General features: G+C 40.7%; 1 protein-coding gene across 5 annotated transcripts in view; it reads left to right on the top strand.

The window, feature by feature from the left end:
- Positions 1–209: 209 nt before the first annotated feature.
- SULF1 (sulfatase 1) overlaps positions 210–21,151 on the top strand; it is a gene marked incomplete at both ends in the record, with an annotated part of 62,759 nt that continues 41,817 nt past the window's right edge. For 3 of the 5 annotated variants that reach the window (XM_080339874.1, XM_080339873.1, XM_080339872.1), the window contains 4 exons: positions 243–381; positions 5,976–6,215; positions 17,907–18,058; positions 20,092–20,261. In XM_080339874.1, coding sequence (XP_080196000.1) covers positions 5,990–6,215; positions 17,907–18,058; positions 20,092–20,261 — 548 coding nt within the window. Of the gene's footprint in view, positions 382–5,975; positions 6,216–17,373; positions 18,059–20,091; positions 20,262–21,151 lie in introns of those variants that run through there. The other 2 variants (XM_080339870.1, XM_080339871.1) reach the window with 2 other exon arrangements.

Below are 21,151 nucleotides of genomic sequence, written 5' to 3'. Positions count from 1 at the left end.
ATTACAGAATAAAGCACTTATTCCACAATATGGCTTATAATCATGTTAAATGGTATGTGTCAGGCTTGACTTCCCTACGTGTCATCCTTTCACTGTGTGACTGGAAGTTTATTTAGTGCTTGAACAACATTTCTTTTCCTCCCTACAGGTCTTGAAAACTAGAGCTCAGGCACTTCTGGATGTCTTTTCATTTAAATACTGGAGATACTATGAAGTCTTCTTGGTTTATACTCATCTTGGCAGTGCTCAGTACTGAATTGCTAACAAGTCACTGTTCCACCATCAAGTCCCCAAGGTTCAGAGGACGTGTGCAGCAGGAGCGAAAAAATATCAGACCAAATATCATCCTTGTACTCACAGATGATCAAGATGTGGAGCTAGGTGAGAAATATTTTTTGTTTGCTACTTCATTTTGTCATGTGTCTTTCAGTAATTTCTGCTAAGCAGAAAATACTCTAAATTCAGAGAAGGTACTGGTCCTGGAACACAGTGAGAATGTGGGACAAGTTTGGAAAATGAGATAACACGTATTATTTAGCAACATTCATCAGATTTAATGACAGACTTTAGAAAATACATGCTTATCAAAATCTGCCATGGAAGGCTTTAATCACCACCATAAAAGGAGTTAATAATGCATGCAAGGACATACAGGTAAAAAAACTTGCATCAAAAGCCCTTTTTTCACTTTGTGACTTTCTGTAGTATTTAAAAATTTGAGCTTTTTAAGGTTAACCTTTTCCACAGTACTGTATAAGTGAGCATCTATATTGTTCACATATTTTTCACATGCATGTATGTCATCTGACATGTTTATGCACAGAGACAAACTGGCCTGGTTTCAGAACACAATATTTGTATGAATTATTAAAGTGTTTAAAATCCATCTGCTTTAAAACTATGCTATATGTATAAAAAGTAGGATAACTTTGCTTTCATAAGTATACTGAATATCTGAGCACAACCTGGACATACCAGCCAGAAGTAGTTTTCACATATTTTTCTTAGGGTGGAAAAAGTTAAAACACTTGGATGATGTTCCAGGAGGCCTTTGAATGTTTTCCATTAAGTAAGTTAGAAAGATATTAATGGTAGCTATACATATAACTGATTTTTTGGTTCACTGCCCAAAGTGAAAAATCAAGGAGGGAAAGAGGATCATTTTAGGTTACCCCTAAGCAAATATTTTATTTTGGGGGTGGGAGGCAAGATCAAAAAGGTGAAAAATTGGCAAATCAATTTGGAATGAAATCTTGCATTCTTAGTGGTTTTTAATGAAAGACATGTTTTTAATAACAGTATAGTCAATTTCTGAACAAAATGCCATATGACATAAAAAAACCAAAATGCTTAATTCCAGAGAACTTATAACAAACTAGTTCATTTTTTCTAAGATCACATGCTTTCAGCCAAAAAGTTGTAGACAAAAAGTGATCTAGAAGCAGCTATTTAATTGCTGGCATTTTTGTATTTGTCATGATGCAATAATAATTCACACACTCCTTCAGGGTTATGAGAACATAATTAATAAAGTGCATTTTGTGATTGAGAGTTAGTACCTTTATGAAGCAGAGCTCCAAGACTGGGCCTTTAGATCTGAGCACATCTTATCTTTTTTATTTCTCACTCTTTCCAACGTCTTCTCTCTTTAACCATGCTGCATAACGAATGGCTGTTTCCATCTCTATTTTTTGACCTAAAATACAGCTATTACAGTAGGAATGCATTTCTTCTTGATAGAGTAATTCTGAAAATTTTGTTTAAAGGGTCAAGGCGTATCTTCATTTTTGTGGTCTGCAAGAGCCTACTTTCTCCAGGGCACTGGGGAAGGTAGGTCAGCAGACACATCTCTGAACAACGTTACTGACTTGCTGCCTTCAGTCTTGCAAGAGGGTTTGTAAGTGGTGAAAGAGGAGGAAGGATGTGCGAAGCCACTTTGTTCTTGTTGTGGAGCTCCTCTCTTTGAAAGCTGCTCTGCCCTGCCAGTTTTCAGGGCACTCTGGCTCTGATTAGCAGGCAGCTGAGCAATAGCCTGGACACATGTGCATTCCCTCTGCACTGAATGAAGACACAGGTTTCCCCTTTTCATAGATCATTTCACAGGAAACAGGATTCAGCCCTAAGACTTATTATACTGCATTATTTGCATTTCTGCTAATAAATCATTTCGCTTATTTGAAAAGTAAAACCAGACTGTTTTCCATGTGTGAATTATCCCCTCACCCCCCAGTGATTCTCGAGAAAAATTTCAAATTTTCCAAAGGTCAATGTGAAGTAACACTTTCTGCCACAAACAGAATAAAACTTTGGCATTGGTATGCAAAAATCACAAAACTGGATAGTCTCTCAGTATGGATTATTTGTTGTTGTATTCCCAGCACAAACATTTCTGAAAGCTGTTCTAAATGGATGCTTTAACGTAAGGGCATATAAGGTATGTTATAGACTTCAATCAGAAAGGAGTTGTTTCCAGAGCACGTATAAGCATTGACCCAAAATGCTCATCTGCCTGGGTGCAAATGATATACATGGGAGTTATCCAAAGTAAAATTTACAAGAGGCAGGGAGCTTGCATTTAGTCAGTGCTGAAAGCATAAGAGTATGCACATCTTCCTATTGATCTGCACCATCTCCCTGAGTTTTGCATTCTGAATGAAAAGAAGTTCAGCAGAGCTGCTGTCTTATTCAACCTATCAGATAAAACCCACAAATTGCTCCACAGGTTCAATCTATTCCTATTTATGCTGGGAAGAATGTATTACAGAGGAAGGATATTATAGATCAGCAGGTGCGTGGCAACTTAAGTGGTGTGAAGCAGCCTGACCCACAGCTCTTGAAGAAACTTGGCAATTATTTGAGCCCAGAAGCTGGGAAATGACTGGTTAAATTGTGCCTCTGCACTTCCCCTGCCAATAACCAAAGGGTAGAGAAAAAACTGCCCAATACAGAGGCAAATGAACATCTTGCTCAAGACAAAGCACCAGCCCCCACAACCCATAGCTGCCCAGAACTATGCAACCCCTGGAGACAACCTGCTGCTGCTCTTCAGGGCACTGGCCTTAGCTCCCGCTGGGGTCAGGTCTGTACTCTGTTCAGCCATGAGTACAGGTATTTCCAAATTTTGCTCACTCTTTAGTGTCTTCCCCTGTCCTCCAGACTCTCTATCACTTGCACACGTCAGTACCTCAAACAATGACCCCCCAATCACTCTTATAATCCTCACTGTAAATACTATCTTGCAAATGTCAGAAAGGAGTCAAATTTAGTGAATACTTTGGTAGTTCCAGTGTTTCTAACAGACAGGCCTTTGAGATGTCACAGGAGTGGGAAGAGGTTGGGGGGAAAAAAAAAAAAAGTTAAAAATTAATTTGAGACATTTACTTCTTTCTATACCTTTGCTTACAGCCTAATGCACCACCCAGTGAGATCTGTATAAACCATCCACTGAGTGCAGCACTGGGTGAAGAGATCACAGCATCAGGTGGATACATCACATCAGGCATAATTTGTCTGGTTTGCTTTCCATCTTCACTAGAACTAAAACAGTAAAAAACATAAGCTGAAAAATGGGGATATATGCTGAGATCTGAGAAAGTACCCTGCTTTCCTGGGGTGTTGTGTACAACCCATATAAAGACAAGGTGGCTCTAGCTATCGCTTTGTAGACTTGCCCACCTGTGAAACACCTGGATGAAAAACCATAGCAACTTTAAGACTTGTCATGAAACCTTGGTTATGAAACATATTTCTTGGTATATGAGAATAGACTGAGAAGGGACACTGAGTTTCTTGCTTGACAAAAATTGCTAATTTCTGTATCCAAAGTGGCCGCTCCCAGTTATCTGGTTCCCCTCAGGTGCTCTCCAATCAGTTGCATAGAGCGTGAGGGTCCTGCTGTCAGACAGTGCCTGAGTACTTGTGCCCTGAAGACTGTGGGCCAGATGGTAAAAAGCACAAGTTGCTATGACAGCTACGGACAGCCAAGTATTATAACTTATAGAAGCAAGTTTTATCTCCTACTTACGTTTTGTTTTCCAAATGAGGAAGTCTCACCTGCTTTGAAGTGCCTATTCCAGAATTTCCAGAGTTGCTAAATCTATTATCAGTGTCACTAAGTGCATAGCTGGAGGAAAAACTTACTCATAAACAGCAGGTTTGCAAGAGCAGAGGGCTGACCCAGAAGAGGAATGAGGAAGAGCTCTAACAGCTCCTCATTTATAATGCATAGAGGCATGAAAGTGCACATCAGCTCTGTTGCTGTTACCCTGCATTTGCGTACCTGAAGAGTGCACTTTTCATCTGAGGACCTCGAAGCGTTTTATAGCTGAGCTTTCCATAATAGACTGTGACATTTCAAAAATGGGAGAGCTATGGCAAAAACAAAACAAAACAAATACTAAAAAGAAAAAGCCAGCCTGGGGTCTAAGAAAAAGACACGTAGAACAAGGGTAATTTTTCATTTGACTTTTACTCAACAACTAAGTGACATGCTCCCACTCACACAAATTGAGACCTTTTGTGTTCAGGGACCTCTCAGTTACTCTCCTACTTCTACATCTCTCTAAACACATGGATTTTATCTGTATTGAGTTCAGGAAAGCACAAATTCAGACGCTCTGCATTTAGGAAAAAAAGGCTGTGAAAAGCAAGAGTCCAAATTGATGGTGACTTATATGCAAGGTATTAAGAGTATCCTTAAAGACACAGAAATTGGCACTGTACAAGGAAAAGATGAAAAGCTACCTGTCTCTTCCTTTTTTAAACCAAATAATTTCGATGCAAAAGATTTTGTATTCAGCAGTGACTCCTTAGCCCAGAAGCAAAACTGAGCATGCTTAACTTGAACTAGTAAGCTAATTTGTAAGATTTTATTGCTTACACCTGAAGTTGAGCCTGCTTGGCAGTTTTGTGGTTTTATAGCCATGTCTTCCATTGTTTCAAAACTTTTATTTGATTTTCTAGTGGCCCAAAAAAAATCACTAAGCAAAACTCTTATTGTATCAGTGGAATCAATGGATTTAAATCTGAACCTGCAACCAAATTAAAAAAAAACAAACAAAAAACAAACAAATTAAAAAAAGTAGAGTTCCAGAAACCTCTTTTTACCACCAAAATTGTGCAAGTATTATAATTCACAGACTTGTTTTGTGGGCACATACTGACATATCCACAATTCACTCTCACGCTTCAATCTCTGCTCTGTTGGATAACAGAAAGAGCAAAGTTTGACAGCTGTCAGTAAATACTGACAGAACCTACCAGGAGCTGCTCAGTCTTTCTGCAATCAGAAATCTGCCAGCTCTGCCTGTCTCACTTTGTTGTTCATGAAGAAGTTTTGAAGGATGCAAAAACAGTCTTTGTTCTTTAAACTGGATCAGTGCAATTTCTTGAGAAAGGTGCTGAATTTTGGCAATATTTTTTGCCTACAGATTTATCTCCAGAAACTGATTTTGAGCACGGTGCTTTACTATCCAAGCCAGACATGCTGATCCTGTGTCCACAGAAACTTTCCTCTAGAAAAGCTGGTACTGAATTCTCTTTCTCTCTTCCTTCCATCTCTCACTGCCTCCTTTACTTCCTTCCTCTCTCCCACTCTTTCTCTCTGATTATCTAAGAAAATAGAAAGAATTGTAACAGATCCACTGATAATCTCAGCACTTTACATATTTTACTGGCACATTGATTCATGATGCAGTCTGCATAATATACTGTTTTCTTACAAAACAAAACCAACCAGCCAACAGAAAAAGCAAAATACCAGAAACCCTCTGTGTTTGTGGAATCTTAAAAAATATTTTGGGTGATATAATAAACAACTTATATTTTCTCTTAAAATTACCTCAGCTACAGAGCAGAACAAACTGATGTCCAAAGGCAAGCTAATCACTGATACTTTACTTTTAACAGCAGAACAACAGCCAATATATTCTAACTAATTTTTGCAGCATGGTGATGATCAGTGCCTCTTATTGCAGGGTCCTTGCAAGTGATGAACAAAACCAGAAGGATTATGGAGAATGGAGGGGCCTCTTTCATCAATGCATTTGTGACCACTCCGATGTGCTGTCCATCACGTTCCTCCATGCTGACTGGGAAGTATGTACACAACCACAATGTATACACCAACAACGAAAACTGCTCTTCTCCCTCATGGCAGGCTACTCACGAGCCACGTACCTTCGCCGTGTATCTCAATAACACTGGGTATAGAACAGGTAAGAGATAAATCAACAGTAGTTCTTTGTTTAAAGTGAAGATGATAGATATTCAGCAATGGATCTTGAATCACTGCCTAAAATGAAGTGACTATTGTCCCCAATTGGATTTACAGAGCAGGGGAGTAGTGTTGCAGAGAGGGAGGGCAGTACTGCTTGCTGGTCCAGATCCACAGCTAACAGCCATATAAAGAAACTCACTTGTAACGGAGCAGCATATTTTCACGTTTGAATGTCCCAGGTGGGAAATGAGCTGTTGGGCAGTTATACCTAGTGCAAAAGAGGCTCATTTTAGTGGCATTTTGGGTCTGAACTGGCAGTTCCAGCCGTGATTATGGTCAGTATCATGGCCTGCTTGTGGACAGCTGCTAACAGTTGTGGAAGAAGATGTCAGGGCCAGGCTGGGGACTGGTGCCAGAGACCTCACAGGAGCCAAGTGCCTGTCATGGGAGTGAAACAACGTGAATGGTATAATTTAAACTTTGCCATGGGGCGATATTTCATTTGCATTTTCTGAAAAGGAGGAGAAACATGCCTTTAAGAAGGATTGTTCTGCTGTACACCAATAAGATTTGCTAGTTTTCTTGTAAATTCCTGGTGGTTTTCCGCAGTCAGGAGATCCCTTTCCTGTCTACAAAGAGCTCTTCTTATTCCTCTCGTCTGTGCTTCAGCCTGATGTAAAACCTGATTCATTTCTGCATCACCTATCCCCTAAGATTCAAGCTGTAGACATGTTAGGCTCCAGCCTGACTTCCCTTTCGCAAGGTATAGGAGTTGTGCAAGGTCATCAGGGTGCAATTTGTCCAGAAGTGTCGTTCGACTACAAAGACTCTCCTTTACAGAACCAACGAGGCACAGATCTCGGTGCCAGCTGCGTTCCTTACAATATAATTGGCAGCAAAGAAATTTTTCTCTATCAGGGGTTTAGGCACAAGAATGGATTGCTTTCAAAACATATAGCAGGAAAATGTCTTCAGGGTCTCAGCTTCTCCTAATTCTCTTAATGCTGCTATATCCAATGCTTTAAATGTATCTGCTTGTTTGCCATCTTTTTTTGACCACACAGACAGCTCACTATTTTTTCTTCTGTCTCTGCATCTGTAGTTCTGAAGACATTTTGCTTTTTTACACAGAATGCAGAAACAGACAAATATTTAACTTCTTTGGACCTGGTGTTTGCCCTGACACATGCACTGAATAGTACTTCAGTCTCTATTAAGCTGGTTTCAGTGAAGTTGCCATCTGAGTACAGCACTGCTTAACCTGAGTAAGGGTCAGCATTGAGGCTTTGGTGGAGAAAAAGAGGGGAGAGAGAACTGGCAGTCACTTCTGAACACCGTGCTGAATTTGCCCTCAAATATAAGCGTTCTCTCATGGCTTATGTCTCAGAAATCCTTTCTGCTTGGTTGATGGCTGCTTTGTGTAGGACCTGGCTTTCCTGTTCTTAAAAAATTTACTCATATTGATTTGTAATCTGGTACTTGCACAACTAAATAAATGCCTCCTGCATAAACTGAACAGCTCTGTCACTAGCCCTGTCTGCTCATCTGGGAGTAAACACTCTGCTTTGCGTACATCTTCTGCATTGTCGTGTATCATGAAGGCACATGGAGATGTTTACTGAATGCAGATTTGGCCCTATAAAATGGGAAAGAAAAAGGGGATAAAAGAAAAAGACAAGGAAAAAAACCCTTTCCGAAGGCAGGCAGAGAGAAAACCAGTCCCAACACTGTCAGGGTAGCTGAGTTCTAACTAAGGGCAGGAAGGAGAAAAAGGAAATGGAAACAAATGAAAATACTTGTATGAAAGTCCAATTCTGACCAAGTTAATTGTTTGACCCTATAATAATATGGCCCTAAATAAGTTATCCATTCATTCTTGTTTGACCCTATAATAATATGGCCCTAAAGAAGTTATCCATTCATTCCTTGTAAGATGAGTCTACCCTCTAATTACCTCAACAGATTAATTAACAGCAGAGCTTATAATAAATTTTTCAAGGACAGTGTTGCCTCATTAAAAAGTCATCAAAATTCCACTAACTAACTAATAATCTACACTTCACAGCTAGAAAGTTTAGTAAAATTGTAATGACTCAAGAATACCTGGGAGTCAAGAATAATTGGGAGTTAAAAATAGGAAACTGGGGAGAGAGAGTGGCCACATGGCACAGAGGCTAGTTGTGACTCTGCTGATATTGCAGACACTATGGGTATTTACCCTGTGCTTTTCTACACGTTTTGAGAGGAAATTAGTATCCTCCTCAATAGCAAACTGACGCAGAGAAAGAGAAGTGAGTGACTCAAGTGGCAGACCTGATAAGGGACTGGTCCTGCTAAGGCAATGTCCAAAACCTCCAACCTGGTTCTCTGTTCAAAATTATGAGGATATAGCTCTCACTTTTTTGCATTGGATTGAAATATTATATAAGCTGGTGGAAATAAGGAGGTGGGGGAATGTTTATATAATGTCCTTACTTCTGTTCACTCTGAGTAGTTTCTGACATCTATAAAGCATCTGCTGTCTAAACCTGCCACAGTAATAAGTAAACCCTCTATATTGCAATTGATCACTTGTGGGAGGCTGCTTATGAGGGGAGTCCTGCTGAAGCCACGAGAAATCCACGCAAGCACAGCAGGCCATTTAAAGAGTGGTCTGAAATGTGCTCTGATAAACTGCAGTATTAATTAGAGGCCACTGGGAAAACGTGGCAAAGAACAGAATGTCTTTTTTTTTCCTTTTTCTGCTTTACTCTTCTAATCCTGTTCTACTCTGATGTGACCTAATGGAAATGTTGCATTTCATGGGAACATCCCTTTTTGAAGATTATATACCCATGCTAAATTATGGGCAGGAACTGTGCTGGATGCTGGCAAGGCAGACAGTATTCAGAAATAACACTGCCAAACCAATATCACTTTTGCTTCTAATTATCATTAAATAAAAGATCCCCAAACAATTAAGGATGTTTCAATGTGTACAGTTTCTCTAACTCACAAGCTGTATGCTAATGCAGCAATGAGTCAAGTAGATAGCTTCTCCATTGCTGAAAGTCCACAACATTGGTAATATTAAACTAGAATTTGTAGAAAATAGTAGGAAAGACACACTAAATAGGTAGAAAGAGAAAACAAAGCTACTCTGGAGAGCTTCAGAGAAATGAGACATTTGTTTTAATTACATAGACTCCAGCTGCTCATACTGGGGAGGAAAAGGGGTCATTCTGTAATTGCTCAAATTCTGTGGAAATTGTGAGGAAAGGTTGAAAAGTTTTCTTTCATCTTGTAGTTTGTAATGTCAGTAGACATATCTTCAGCTATTTAGATGCAGAAATTTTATTTGTAAGATTATTAGATGCTGGATTTAGAGGGTTTTTTTTTTTTGTGCTTTCCAGAGTATTGGCTGGTTAGTTGCTGTTCTTTCAGTCCTCCTTGCAGCACTGTTCAAGTCTATTACTTTCTTTACCTTCTACTCTTTTGTCCCAGCTCTACAATACATAGCCTTGCCTCTCAGATGTGCCCTTCGGTGTTGTCAGTTCACACTGCCATTCTTCTACAAACACAAAAGAAAACTCCAGGATTGTGCTACCCCAACCTTGGCTTCTTCCGGTAGGAAAGGAAGATTGTGCTACAATTTAAGAACCAAGCAGTAGCCAAGCATCATCTTAGTATTTTAGAACAGAGAGCTGTGACAGCAGCACCACCAGTATCGAGGAGACATCAATGCAGAAGTCATTTTATTGTTAAATAGTGTGTCACACGTTGCATACTGTGGAATTTTAAATTTTTACCAAATGAAGTTTCATCCCTTTGCAAACATGAAGAGAAATGTAAGTTTAAGTTTCTCACCCTGACTTAACATGTGTACGCATTCAGAGCCCTCTCAGCTTAGTATTGCTTTAAAAAATAGTTACCTTCTAATCCTCCCTCCTCTCAGCCCTTCACAGCCAGAGTAACTGTGCAGGAGAGAACAGAAGTCTATCCTGGCTCAGCAACCACTGACAGCCTCACAGCAGCATGCCAAACTCTCCCCGTACGGAGTTCCACTTGAAAGAACAGAGATCACCAAATTAGGCAATTATTTCCTTACATTTTTTTATAATTGTCTTTGGGAAGATGTGTTTCCCAATATTTTATTTCTTGCTCAGAAGTATCAAGTGATCAGAATAACATTCAGGATTCATGCATTTGAGTGTCCTGATGGCACTATCAGACTCTCATGGGACAAAAATGGTAACACAGTAAAGTTAAACAACTCAAACGTTAATTTCTAAATGTTTGCATTTATAAAACTCAAAACTCAAGAAGTGACTGGACATCAAGTTGTCACTGTCTGGCATGTTTTGACATTAGTCACAGAGCTCTGTGTAGTGATGAACAGAGATGGTCACTAGCTTGACATCTAGTTAGTCTGTTCAACAGTTCACATAAGCCTCTGACGCACGTCAGTTGACATCTGTCACTGCCGTGTACATTTCTTAGTGTAGTGACCAAAGGACTAATAAAAGGCTGAGATGACAGGAGACTGAAAGCTAAGGAGTATTTAAACTGTGCGCCATTCCCTTCTGACACACAGAGACAAGTTAATCTTTCATAAAGGGTGCAAAAGCTTTGCCTCCTGAAGCAGCGGGCAGACAATACTTTTCCTCTGGCAGCAAAGCCAGTGAGCTTCCTGTTCACAGCCTTACAGTGCACTTCCCTGCCAGCACACCCTATTTTTAATCTGCATCGTTTCAGTGACCTAATTTGTATCTTGCCTTCTGCACCCTTTCAAAACAGAGAGGGTGGCAGAAAATGATACAGGGATGGGAATGAGTGTGCAGGAAATAAGTCCTGGCTTTCAGTGTTCAGAATATTTCTAAATTAAAAGAAAGAAAGAAAGAGAGAGAGAGATATCCAAGCTCTCAGGTTCTTTCTTAATTGGTATGAAAGAGGCTGGGGAGCATCAAACATAATTTAACTTGTAAATATTTTAAATAATTAAAAATATGGCTCACTTTTCAGGTTAAATTGCACTTTTAGTCAAACTAAGAATGTGTAAATAAAAGTGAGTATGCTGAATACATTCAAATAGTTCACAAAAAGTGAAATCTAGAAGACGGAAAAAGCAGAAAATTATAATATGCAGGATTTTCTACTTCTATGGTATCATATGAAGTGAAGCTTTTTTGGATTCTGTTCAGGATCTCATCAAAAACCACAGAATGTCTGCCTACTTATGCTTAAAAACAGAATTCTATGCTATTAAATATTACACAGAAAACCATACACTAAAAGATTTTTAGCAAGTTTACACATTCAAGTGTTTCACTTAGTAAAAGATGAGTAAAACATTGTCCGTGCAACTATAGGTTTTCAGGTAGTTGCTGAAAGGAAGATACCAGTGAGACTCAGGCGTCTTTTCAGGCATTGTTGTGTCCTCCCCACAATCCAAAAGCACTTCTGGATGCCTTATCCTACCCCCTTAGGTGGAGCAGTCTCTAGTCATCAGTTTGCTCATCCCAGTTTTCTGGCTCTGCAAGACCTCCCCTCAGCCTCTGCTCTGAGCCTGGTCCCCCTGCCTGTCTCTCCTCAAGTCCTTCCTACTCTTCTCCTCTCCTGGGTCCAGCAAGTCCTTGACAGACATGTCTTGTTCCCACTGCTTACCATCAGCAATCTCCCCTCCCACCCTGATCAAAATCTCTGCTTCTCTCAGCCCCTTGCCTTGTCAGTCAGCTTTTTTCTTCTTTCTGCGCTCACTGTCTAGTTTCTTGGTTGATACTGGTAGTCCTGGACCCCAAATCCCCACTTCTTTCCCCCTGCTCTCAGCAGCTTTGCTGAATCTCCTGCCTTTCCCCAAACTGGTTGTCGTTATCTGGTCACCTCCTGGCCTCTGTATTTCAGTTAACTTTCTCCCACCTACTGACACCACTCACAGGTAGAAGGGGAATAAAGTCCCAAGGTGCCCAGATTTCCAGCACATGCAAACTGTGGGGTTTTTTTTTCAAAACTGAACAAACTTTGGACAGATTTTCACCAGGATGATAAAAGATGCCTTCTTGGCAGAAAGTCCACCATGTCTTTGACAGAGTTAGTGCTCGCAGTGCAGAGCATGAAAGTGCTATCAAGCGAAAGCTCACATAATTTTTTTCAGATGTTAGATGTAATTCCTTTTCCATTACTGTGGCTCTCAAAGATGGCTACTGTTCGGGCTAAGAAGTTTCAAAAAATTCAGCCTGAGGCAGACATCCAGTGTGGAAAATTTCAGTCCAAATATGAGAAAGTTATAAGCAACTGAAAACACGGTCTTATAATGAGAAGTGTCAGACAACATCAATATTGGAAAGTGCTACCAGCTTGGCCCATAATACAGGCTTTGTTAAAGACATCACCCAGGCTAACGATTGCTATATCAAGTTATAGGCTAATGCCTTTTGCAACTGCTGAGTTATAAAATCTTTAATGCTCTTTTTGGTTGCAATGGTAAACCTGGCAGCAGCTGGGAAAGACCCACAAAGCTGGAGAAAAAGTAGAAAACCTGAGGTTTTTCTACTGCGGTTAAGTTACACGACTGGAAACTGTGAAATCTGAATAATATTCTTGGCAATGCCACAGGCTTCCTGCGTGACTTAGGCCTGGTTGAAGGTTAACCTCTTGGTGCCTCAGTTTCCTCACCACATTTTTGGGACAGTGCGTATTTCATTTCCTAGGCAGAGCTGGCATACTGACCTGGCCTTCTGCACTTTAATGACGTGATACACTTAACCTTTGTAATTTTTCAACAGAAGGGAAAATCAGACTTCTTGGGTTTGAATCTATTGCTTGCATAATGGGAAGAAAGCAAGGAAGAATTTACTGGAATAATCCGGAAGCTGCAGTTTTGCTGGGCTCTGTCCCCAGAAGCACAGATTGTCAGCCCTGAAATGTCATATAAACAGTGCTTCACGGCTCCTGTAAATGGTTTCCTGACTTTGTTAAAGGAAGTGGGCTGTCTACTTAAAGCTCTTGTCTGGGTCACGGTGACTAAACCTTAGTGCAGCACGCCTTTTTGAAGGTTTGGGTTTGTTTTAAATCGGAAACATTCTCATAAGCCTCAACAAATAACAAGGGCGTAGAACATAATATATGTTCTTTGATCCCTGGAAGTGCAGAGATGTCTCGCCAGTAAATGTAGCCCAGTTCACCTGTACACTAATCCATTAATGCTGACAGGAGTTAGGAGACTAATTCTATTGTGTAATACTATAAATGTTAGTCATAAATGCTTGTAAAAAATACTGAGAATTATGAGAATTCAAATCACATTCAGCTATAAATATCCTGTCTTCAACATCCAGACATGCTCTGGGTCAAATTTTCCTTGTCTTGCACCCTTTGCAGCCCCCTCAATCTCTTGGTCCCATTCAGGACTCATTAGCTAAATACTAAGGGGAAAACAAAAACCTGTATTAAGGCGTCTATTCATGTTAGGTACCAACGTGTATATCCTGCATCCACTCCTGAGACACATAGATGTCTGTATAACTGTTCACCATGCCATGTGTCGTTGTTTGCATAAACTTAATTGAACATACACAGAATGCAATTATTCTGATATACTAAGCTACTCTACATGTGATTAAAAAATAACAATGTGTCCAGGGAACAGTTAGCAAAACTGCCAGAATGCAGATAAAAACTGTCTTATTAAAATGCAAAAAATCAGCATTTATCTTTCCTGTTATCCCTGTGGGGGCTATTACATGCAATAATGAAAAGATGTCCCTTGAAATGGCATTACTTTTTAATGAGGCTTTTACCCATTGAGTCATAATCTCCGTTTTATTAATTACAAGCAGAAATGGCTTCCTAAACTCTGTAACTGCTGAGTGCAAGCGGCTTCTAAAGCTGAGCGTTCCCAGTCAGTACTCAAACTTGGGTGATTCAGCAAGTGTCATGCTAGAACTTGGTTAAGGGTGTGTGTTGACTCTACAAGCCAAGCATGTGAAGATCCAGCACACCATGTCAATGTCAGCTCCCTGGCAGCTCTGTGGCATGTCTTATGGTGCTTTAATTGTTTACAATCATCTGATCAACAAAAACCAACAAGGACACCTGTGGTGATTATTATTTGGCCTCATGGACACTGTTGTGCTTTCATTTTACTCTGGCACTTGTCTTCATTCAGAGCATGAAGAGCCAGACAATAACTACTGGCACTGGGCACCAGCTCTGTCTCACTTGCCCTATCTTATACTCAGTGACACTCAGAAAACCCCTGGTGAAGGGACTGAACTAATTTGTTTCACTAAAAGCCAGGCTTTTCCCTTCATGTGTCTAATTACTCATATTCTCCTGCGTTTGTGACCAACAAACCACTCTTGGTTACTGCAGTTTGGTGAATGCGATCCATTATCATGGCTACTGCTGTTTCTACTAGTATTCAGGGCTTTGCTATACATTTGATATGGGAACTGCTTTATTCTACAACAGGGGGAACCATCTATTTCTGCAAACTGTCACTCAGGGAGCTGCTTAAAACTTGACAGCTCTGAGATTATTTTTATGATAAAACACTAAATCATTGCCAACACAAAGGTGAATGGTTCAGGCTGTCAATATGAAGTCTCATAACACGCACTGAAATATGGGGTTCAGGGGGCCAAGAGGGAGCTAACAAAACATTATTAAAGTTAGAAAATTAAGCAATCTAAAACAAGGAAATTCCAAGATGAACTGGTCCCTGCCAGCTCCAAGCCTCTCTTTCCTTTTCTAAATTCAGTTCATCTTTTCTCATCCTTATGCCCCAGGTCATTTCTTCTCTGCATTTTGTGCTAGTGGCTTTCTTTCAGGTAATGCCTGAATTTCAAAAGACAGAGGAGAGAAAGAGAGAAAGAAGCTGAATGTTCTTTGTTCTAGTGCCAAACTGAAACCCTAGGGACTTTCTCAGGTCCATAAAGGAATGCCCTACAGTGACATTAGACTGAGAAGCTGTAGTAAGTCTTTCCTGATCATCTATGTGCTACAGTTTTTCAGAGTGTTAGAGAAGCTCCTTTTCCCTAGGTTCCCCGTAGCAGAGACTGAGGCGTGGATTCCAGAAATTCTTCTTCTTGGCCATTTTGAGTCAGATTTTCATAGCCACCTCTGTTCTTTACAAATGTATTACATCAAAACCTACAAACACTAGAATCTCTTAGAGAAAAGCTTGCCAATGATTTTTAAATGGGCAAATGCATTTATTTTTCCCTAGCCTTTTCCTTGGAAAATGCTGAAGTGTTTGGCTAAAATGTTCCATAGAGTAAAACGGAGCCTGAGTCAGATAGTATGGAAACTATCATCCCTAATGATTGAAGTTTAGCAAGACTGTGAATAGCAGAGTTCAGGTCTCAGTATTAGTCAATCTTAATTATAGGTGGGGCTATCAAACCATCCCACATGATAAATTGCCATAACTTCCATTTCACAGCTTGGAAACCTCTGATCTTTGTGGGAGGCAGGTTGGCAGTGGAGTTCTTTACAGACGAGTGTAGCACACAGATGTTTTCCAAGGTCACGCAGTAGCTGCTGGAGGATCTGGGGTGGCATTCAGGAGGACTAACCTCAGATCTTCCCTGTAACCACAGACAATCCTTGATTTTGCTTGACTCAGTAACGCTTCCTTTCAGTCACATCACTCTCACATACTTTTCTTCACTGTTGTCTCTCTCTGACTTCTCATCCCCTTCTTCTCTTTCCTTGGCTCCACTTCCCACAGTATTTCAGCCTTTACCCTTACACTTTACCTGGACATCTGACTGTCTGAGAGTTTAACACAGCTTGGCTGCCTTAGAGTAGAGGTGTGGTGTACATTCCAGGAGGCAGTGGTGCTGAGCATTTATTCCCTCCCCATGGTCTCCTTCTTCACCTCAAGCTTCCTAACTTCTGTTTGGCCTTGGGAGGAAAAAATAAGAGAAGCTGGGCTGCTTTCTTGGTGGCTGTGGGAGGAAGAGCTGCATTTGTTTATATGTCACATTCCGCATGGTGTAGGCAAGCAACATTATCTATGACTAACCTCTGGTTAGTGACATTTAGCAGTTATATGATTTGATTGCACCATATTTATGTTGCCTCAAACAAGTCTTAATTATGAACATTTTGATTTTTTTCCACCAGTTTTCCCAGGAAGTTCAGCATGCCCACATCAATCAGATCTGAATTATTTATGCCCTTCCACAAATGTGCTTTTTTTTCGGTTAGATTGAATGTGTCTAGGTCGAATGTGAAGTTTTCCAAAGTGACTTCATTTCCTAGTAGGAAACAAGTGTGGGGGTTTGAGGTGTGTCCCAAAGCCCAGCTGAGGCAATGATGCTGGGCAGCAGCTCTCCGTGGGTATGCCTGGCTGGAGGAGCTGGGCTGGCAGTGAGGTCAGGGACTGCTCACCACCAATGGGTGCAGTGAGGTGGACAGCTGTTGCCCAGAGGAGCTCTGTCCTTGGAAAGGGAGATGACTCTGTCTTTCCTTCACCTTCAAGGGTGTTTCATTTTGTGAGCACTGGGAGTAGCTTTGTGCTGGCTGCTGGGGACACGGGTGGCAGACATGCTGGCACAGGTGACCCTCCAAGGGCTTGTAAACCTCAAGAAAATTAAAAATGCAAATACTGAAGTTACTCAGATACCTCAATAACTTGCTGAGGCTGAAATGGAGCTAACAAATGCCTAAAAGTCCAAGTTGCAGGCCCAGTGAGGTGTTTTGTCACTGCACTTCCTAGGCAGTGGAAAGCAGGGCAGAGTCATCCAAAAACGATGTTCCTATCCAGGCCAAAGACCATACACAAGCAGCTAAAGAGCTTCCATATGTCCCTAGAAGCCACATGGCTGCATGTACCAGAGTGCCATGCCAGCATTAATTTGCCCTCTCAAAGACATTTGGCCAGCTTTTGGTGTCTGTTTATCTTTGGCACAAGCAATTCAAAACTCCCAGGTAGCTGCGAGCTCGCTGCGTTGTGAGATGGTTTTTCATTTTACTTCCTTGCAGAGGAATTGGCATGAGAACCTGCAAACCCTCCTGGGCCTGACAGCAAAGGCTGAAAGTTTCAGTTTGAGTGAGTTCTGGCTTGTCAGCTGGAGCTAATGGAAAAAAATACACTTAGTTTGGCAGGCCAGGTAGAGGCAGTTGACGTCCAGATCTTTGTCTCTCCTTTAGTTTTGCCTTAGAGAAGCTGTAGTAGTAAACCAGGACAGGGATTCCCTCTTGCTCTACCCAAACATGGCCCTGTGGGATGGAGATCTGGACTTCCCAGACCTCTTATCTAACCAGCAAACATAGGTTGCCAAGCCCATGCTTTCAAAAGTCAGGAGCCAATCTCCAAAACATCACAGGACTTGCTTAAAACCACAAGGTGCTTCTCAGATGTTTCTTCTGGGGAGTGTTTTTATTCTGTTTTCAAGTAGAAACCAAGAGAAACACTCTCATTCTGAAAAAAAAAAAAAAAAAAAAAGAAAACAATGTGAGCACTACATTCTAAACAATTAAGAAGAAAACTTGAAGTCACAAAGGCTTTCAACTTTCCTAAAACCTCTGGAAATAACTTCAACACCCTCTAAGGTATAAAAGCAACATTTTTGACAAAGTGACTCTGACTCATTCTAACACATTTTGTCTTCATTCATGCATGCTTTTGACTCAGACTAAAAGACTCGGCTTGTAAAGTTTCATATGTGTGTATGTTTTGTTTTTTTTTTTTTTACCTTCACAGCTTTTTTTGGGAAATACCTCAATGAATACAATGGCAGCTACATCCCTCCTGGGTGGAGAGAGTGGGTTGGATTAGTGAAGAACTCTCGCTTCTATAATTACACCATTTCTCGCAATGGTAACAAAGAGAAGCATGGATTTGATTATGCAAAGGTAATTTCCAGACTCATAAATGCTGCACCATTAATCCATACAAAAATCATTTTCAGATAATTAATTAATCAGATAATTAATTAATTAACCAACTACAACCAAGAAATGGAGATGTCATTTTCTCTCCAGGGCACTGGAGATCATTTTCTGCATAAGAATATAAATCGCTCAATGGAAGAAAGTTTCCAAAGGCTCTTCAGTGCAGCCTGGTGATTCCTCCCTCCCTCTCACTCTGCTAGAAAGGGATGGTTTGGTGGCAGAAGCAAGTAGTACATAAAGGCCATTCCCTAAAATATTTGTGGCCTTTGTGCTACCAAACTTTAAAGTTAGTTGGGTGTTGTGACCAATTACCCACGAAAGAAACCTTAGTTAATGCTGGTTTCTGTTATACCGTGCACACCAGAAAAAGGCTGTGTGCCTGCAGTGTCAGACTCCGGATATGACTATGAGAATAGATAAGCACAAGAACACAGTTGTTGGAAAACTTGAGAGCTTGTTTGTGCTCTTGACAAAGTTTGGAAAGTATGCCAAGGTGATCTGCCCACCACCGTGAAGTTTCTCGGAAAGGCTTAGGAGCGCAGTTTGCAGACTTTCCAGCCTGCAGAAAGCAATCTGGAATTTCCTCAGACTGTAGCTCACGGAAGATGATACAGATGTTGCGGCTGTGGTTTCTGACCCGTGTAATGAGGTTTCATTGGAAGCTCACGATGCCTGTTTCTGATTTCCCCACCCGTAGAAATTACATGATACTGATTATACATTTATAGAGAGTCAAAAAAAAAAGAAAAAGAAAATAAAGAATATTGGTTAGTTATACATTCCTTACACACCCTGCATATGTAGCTAGAATAAACAGGGAAATAGGAGGGGAGTGGATGTTTTGGGACAGCAGTCATAGAGGCATTTCACTTGAACAGGCCACAAAACCAAAAATTATCACAACCCTGGTGCCTTGCGCTTCTTACCCATTTTCTAAACCAAAAGGTCACTGGCTGACTCTTCTGTATCCTTGCAGGGGTTGTAGCAGCCAGGGCTGCCATGTGTGCTCTAAGCACGGTACAGGAGAGGGGATGGGGGCAGGGAGGGCAGGGAGCGGGCAAGGAGGTCACAGCTGGTGGGCTTGTCCTAGCACTGACATGACACACAGACCTGGTCCCTCAGGCTCTGCTTTTGCAGCTGTTCAGGGCCTCGAATCCACAACATATGATTAGTCATGCCTGGAAGTGCTTGAAATTACTAACATTGTCTCAGCACTTTCTCAATGAAGCTCGCACTAGACCTCCAGGCCAACAGTGAATGCTCCAAGGTGGCAGGTGGTTTAATTTAAGTTTTCATCTTTTTTCTTAGTTCCATTTCCTCCCTTCCTCTTGTATACTTCCATTTGCCACCTTGGCTGTGGGTGAAGTCAGTTTATTAGTGAGCCACAACCTTAATCTCAGCAGCTGCACTGCTTAAAGTTACACAATTAAATGAACAGAGCCTGCAGGAATTCAACTGCTCTCTGCATTCTCATTTGCAATTTCTTTGATAAAGATTTTTGCAATTTGTTGCCTGTTGGAGCTTTCTTCCACTTTGTAGATATGCAAAAGTATATTCTGAACAAAGAGCATGCAAGAATTGTTTATGTAAACAGAAAACCAACCTAAGAGCCAATGATTTCTTGTGGTTAGGAGCCGTTGCCTTGTGAAGCATATATTACCTCAAGAAGCATGCATTTGTCAGCATACTCTGTAATTTTAAATGTTACTTAGCATTATCTTACAAAATCTGGTAATCATATTTATTTAATGCCTTCTGTTGTATCTGATTTGCAAAATACTGCCTCATTTTCTATGGCCTCGCCTGCTTAAGAAAATAATTACTGCTCAGTCTCCCCTATGCTCCCTCGAATCATACATCTCTTTGATGGTATGTTTTTACTTCCTGATCTGAGCTTTAACGAGGACTTGAGAATAACATAATAACATGATCGTATGTGATCTAATTAATCATGCACTTTGTAACTTTTGCTTTGTGTTAACCGTATGTTCCAGGACTACTTCACAGACCTAATCACTAATGAGAGCATTAATTACTTCAGAATGTCTAAGAGGATATATCCCCATAGGCCCATAATGATGGTCATCAGCCATGCTGCGCCCCATGGCCCCGAGGATTCAGCGCCACAGTTCTCAGAGCTCTACCCCAATGCTTCACAGCATATGTAAGTCAAAATCACACTCTGCTGGACCCACTCCTTGTATCTGCTTCATATGAGGTATTTGTTTATGGAGATTCTGTAGGGACAGAGAATTCAAATATAAGAAACCTATAGTCAGTGGTGAATGTTTGCTTGTTTCTTTTGCCATGCTTGTTCCTTTCGGGGAGGAGAGTGACAGCTCTGACCATTATTAAAACAGAGAGAGGCTCTTTTCCTCCTGGGAAGTTGTGGGAGATTAAAAGGTCAGTATTTGGCTTTGTAAGGGCAGCTTCTTACAATACCCTGAAAATATGTAGACACAGGTCAGGATCTGTTGGGAAGATATTACTTCCTTCATCATCCTCTTAAGATATGAGTTTACTGGGCTCTAATTAACTGAGTGCATTGAGAGGAAAAAACACCCTTTTGTAGCCTTTGAGTGCATCAGATTGGTTTATAGACTAGATACTGGCTGATTCCCAAAACAGCCTATTAGACTGCATTTTCAAATAACATGCTTAATCTTTTCTAGGGATTATACTATAATAAACAAACAAACAAACAAACAAACAAGCCCACCACACAGCAAACACACAAACCTCTTCATTCTGTTTTTAGAACTGAGGCCAATTTAAAGTAAAAATCTGAGGACAGTCCTGGATTTAACAGCTTTCTTTATAACTTCAATATTCTGGGTCCATTTCCTCATAACGACGTGATAGGGGAGCTTTCCATCTCCCTTCTGTCTACTGTAGACATGTGGATCGCTCTTCCCATTTCTGCTTAAAAAAAGTGTCTTTGCACCTCCTTCCATACAGAAAACAAAACAAAACACAATAAAATAAAATAAAATATTTTAGCTGGATTGAGGAGGAATCAATTTCATCACACTGTGGAAAAGTTCTATGGTCTAC

Source organism: Nesoenas mayeri, assembly GCF_963082525.1.
Source record: "Nesoenas mayeri genome assembly, chromosome: 2".
NCBI lineage: Eukaryota > Metazoa > Chordata > Aves > Columbiformes > Columbidae > Nesoenas > Nesoenas mayeri.
Note: the sequence above shows the minus strand (reverse complement) of the source record. Positions and strands in the feature narration are given on the sequence as shown.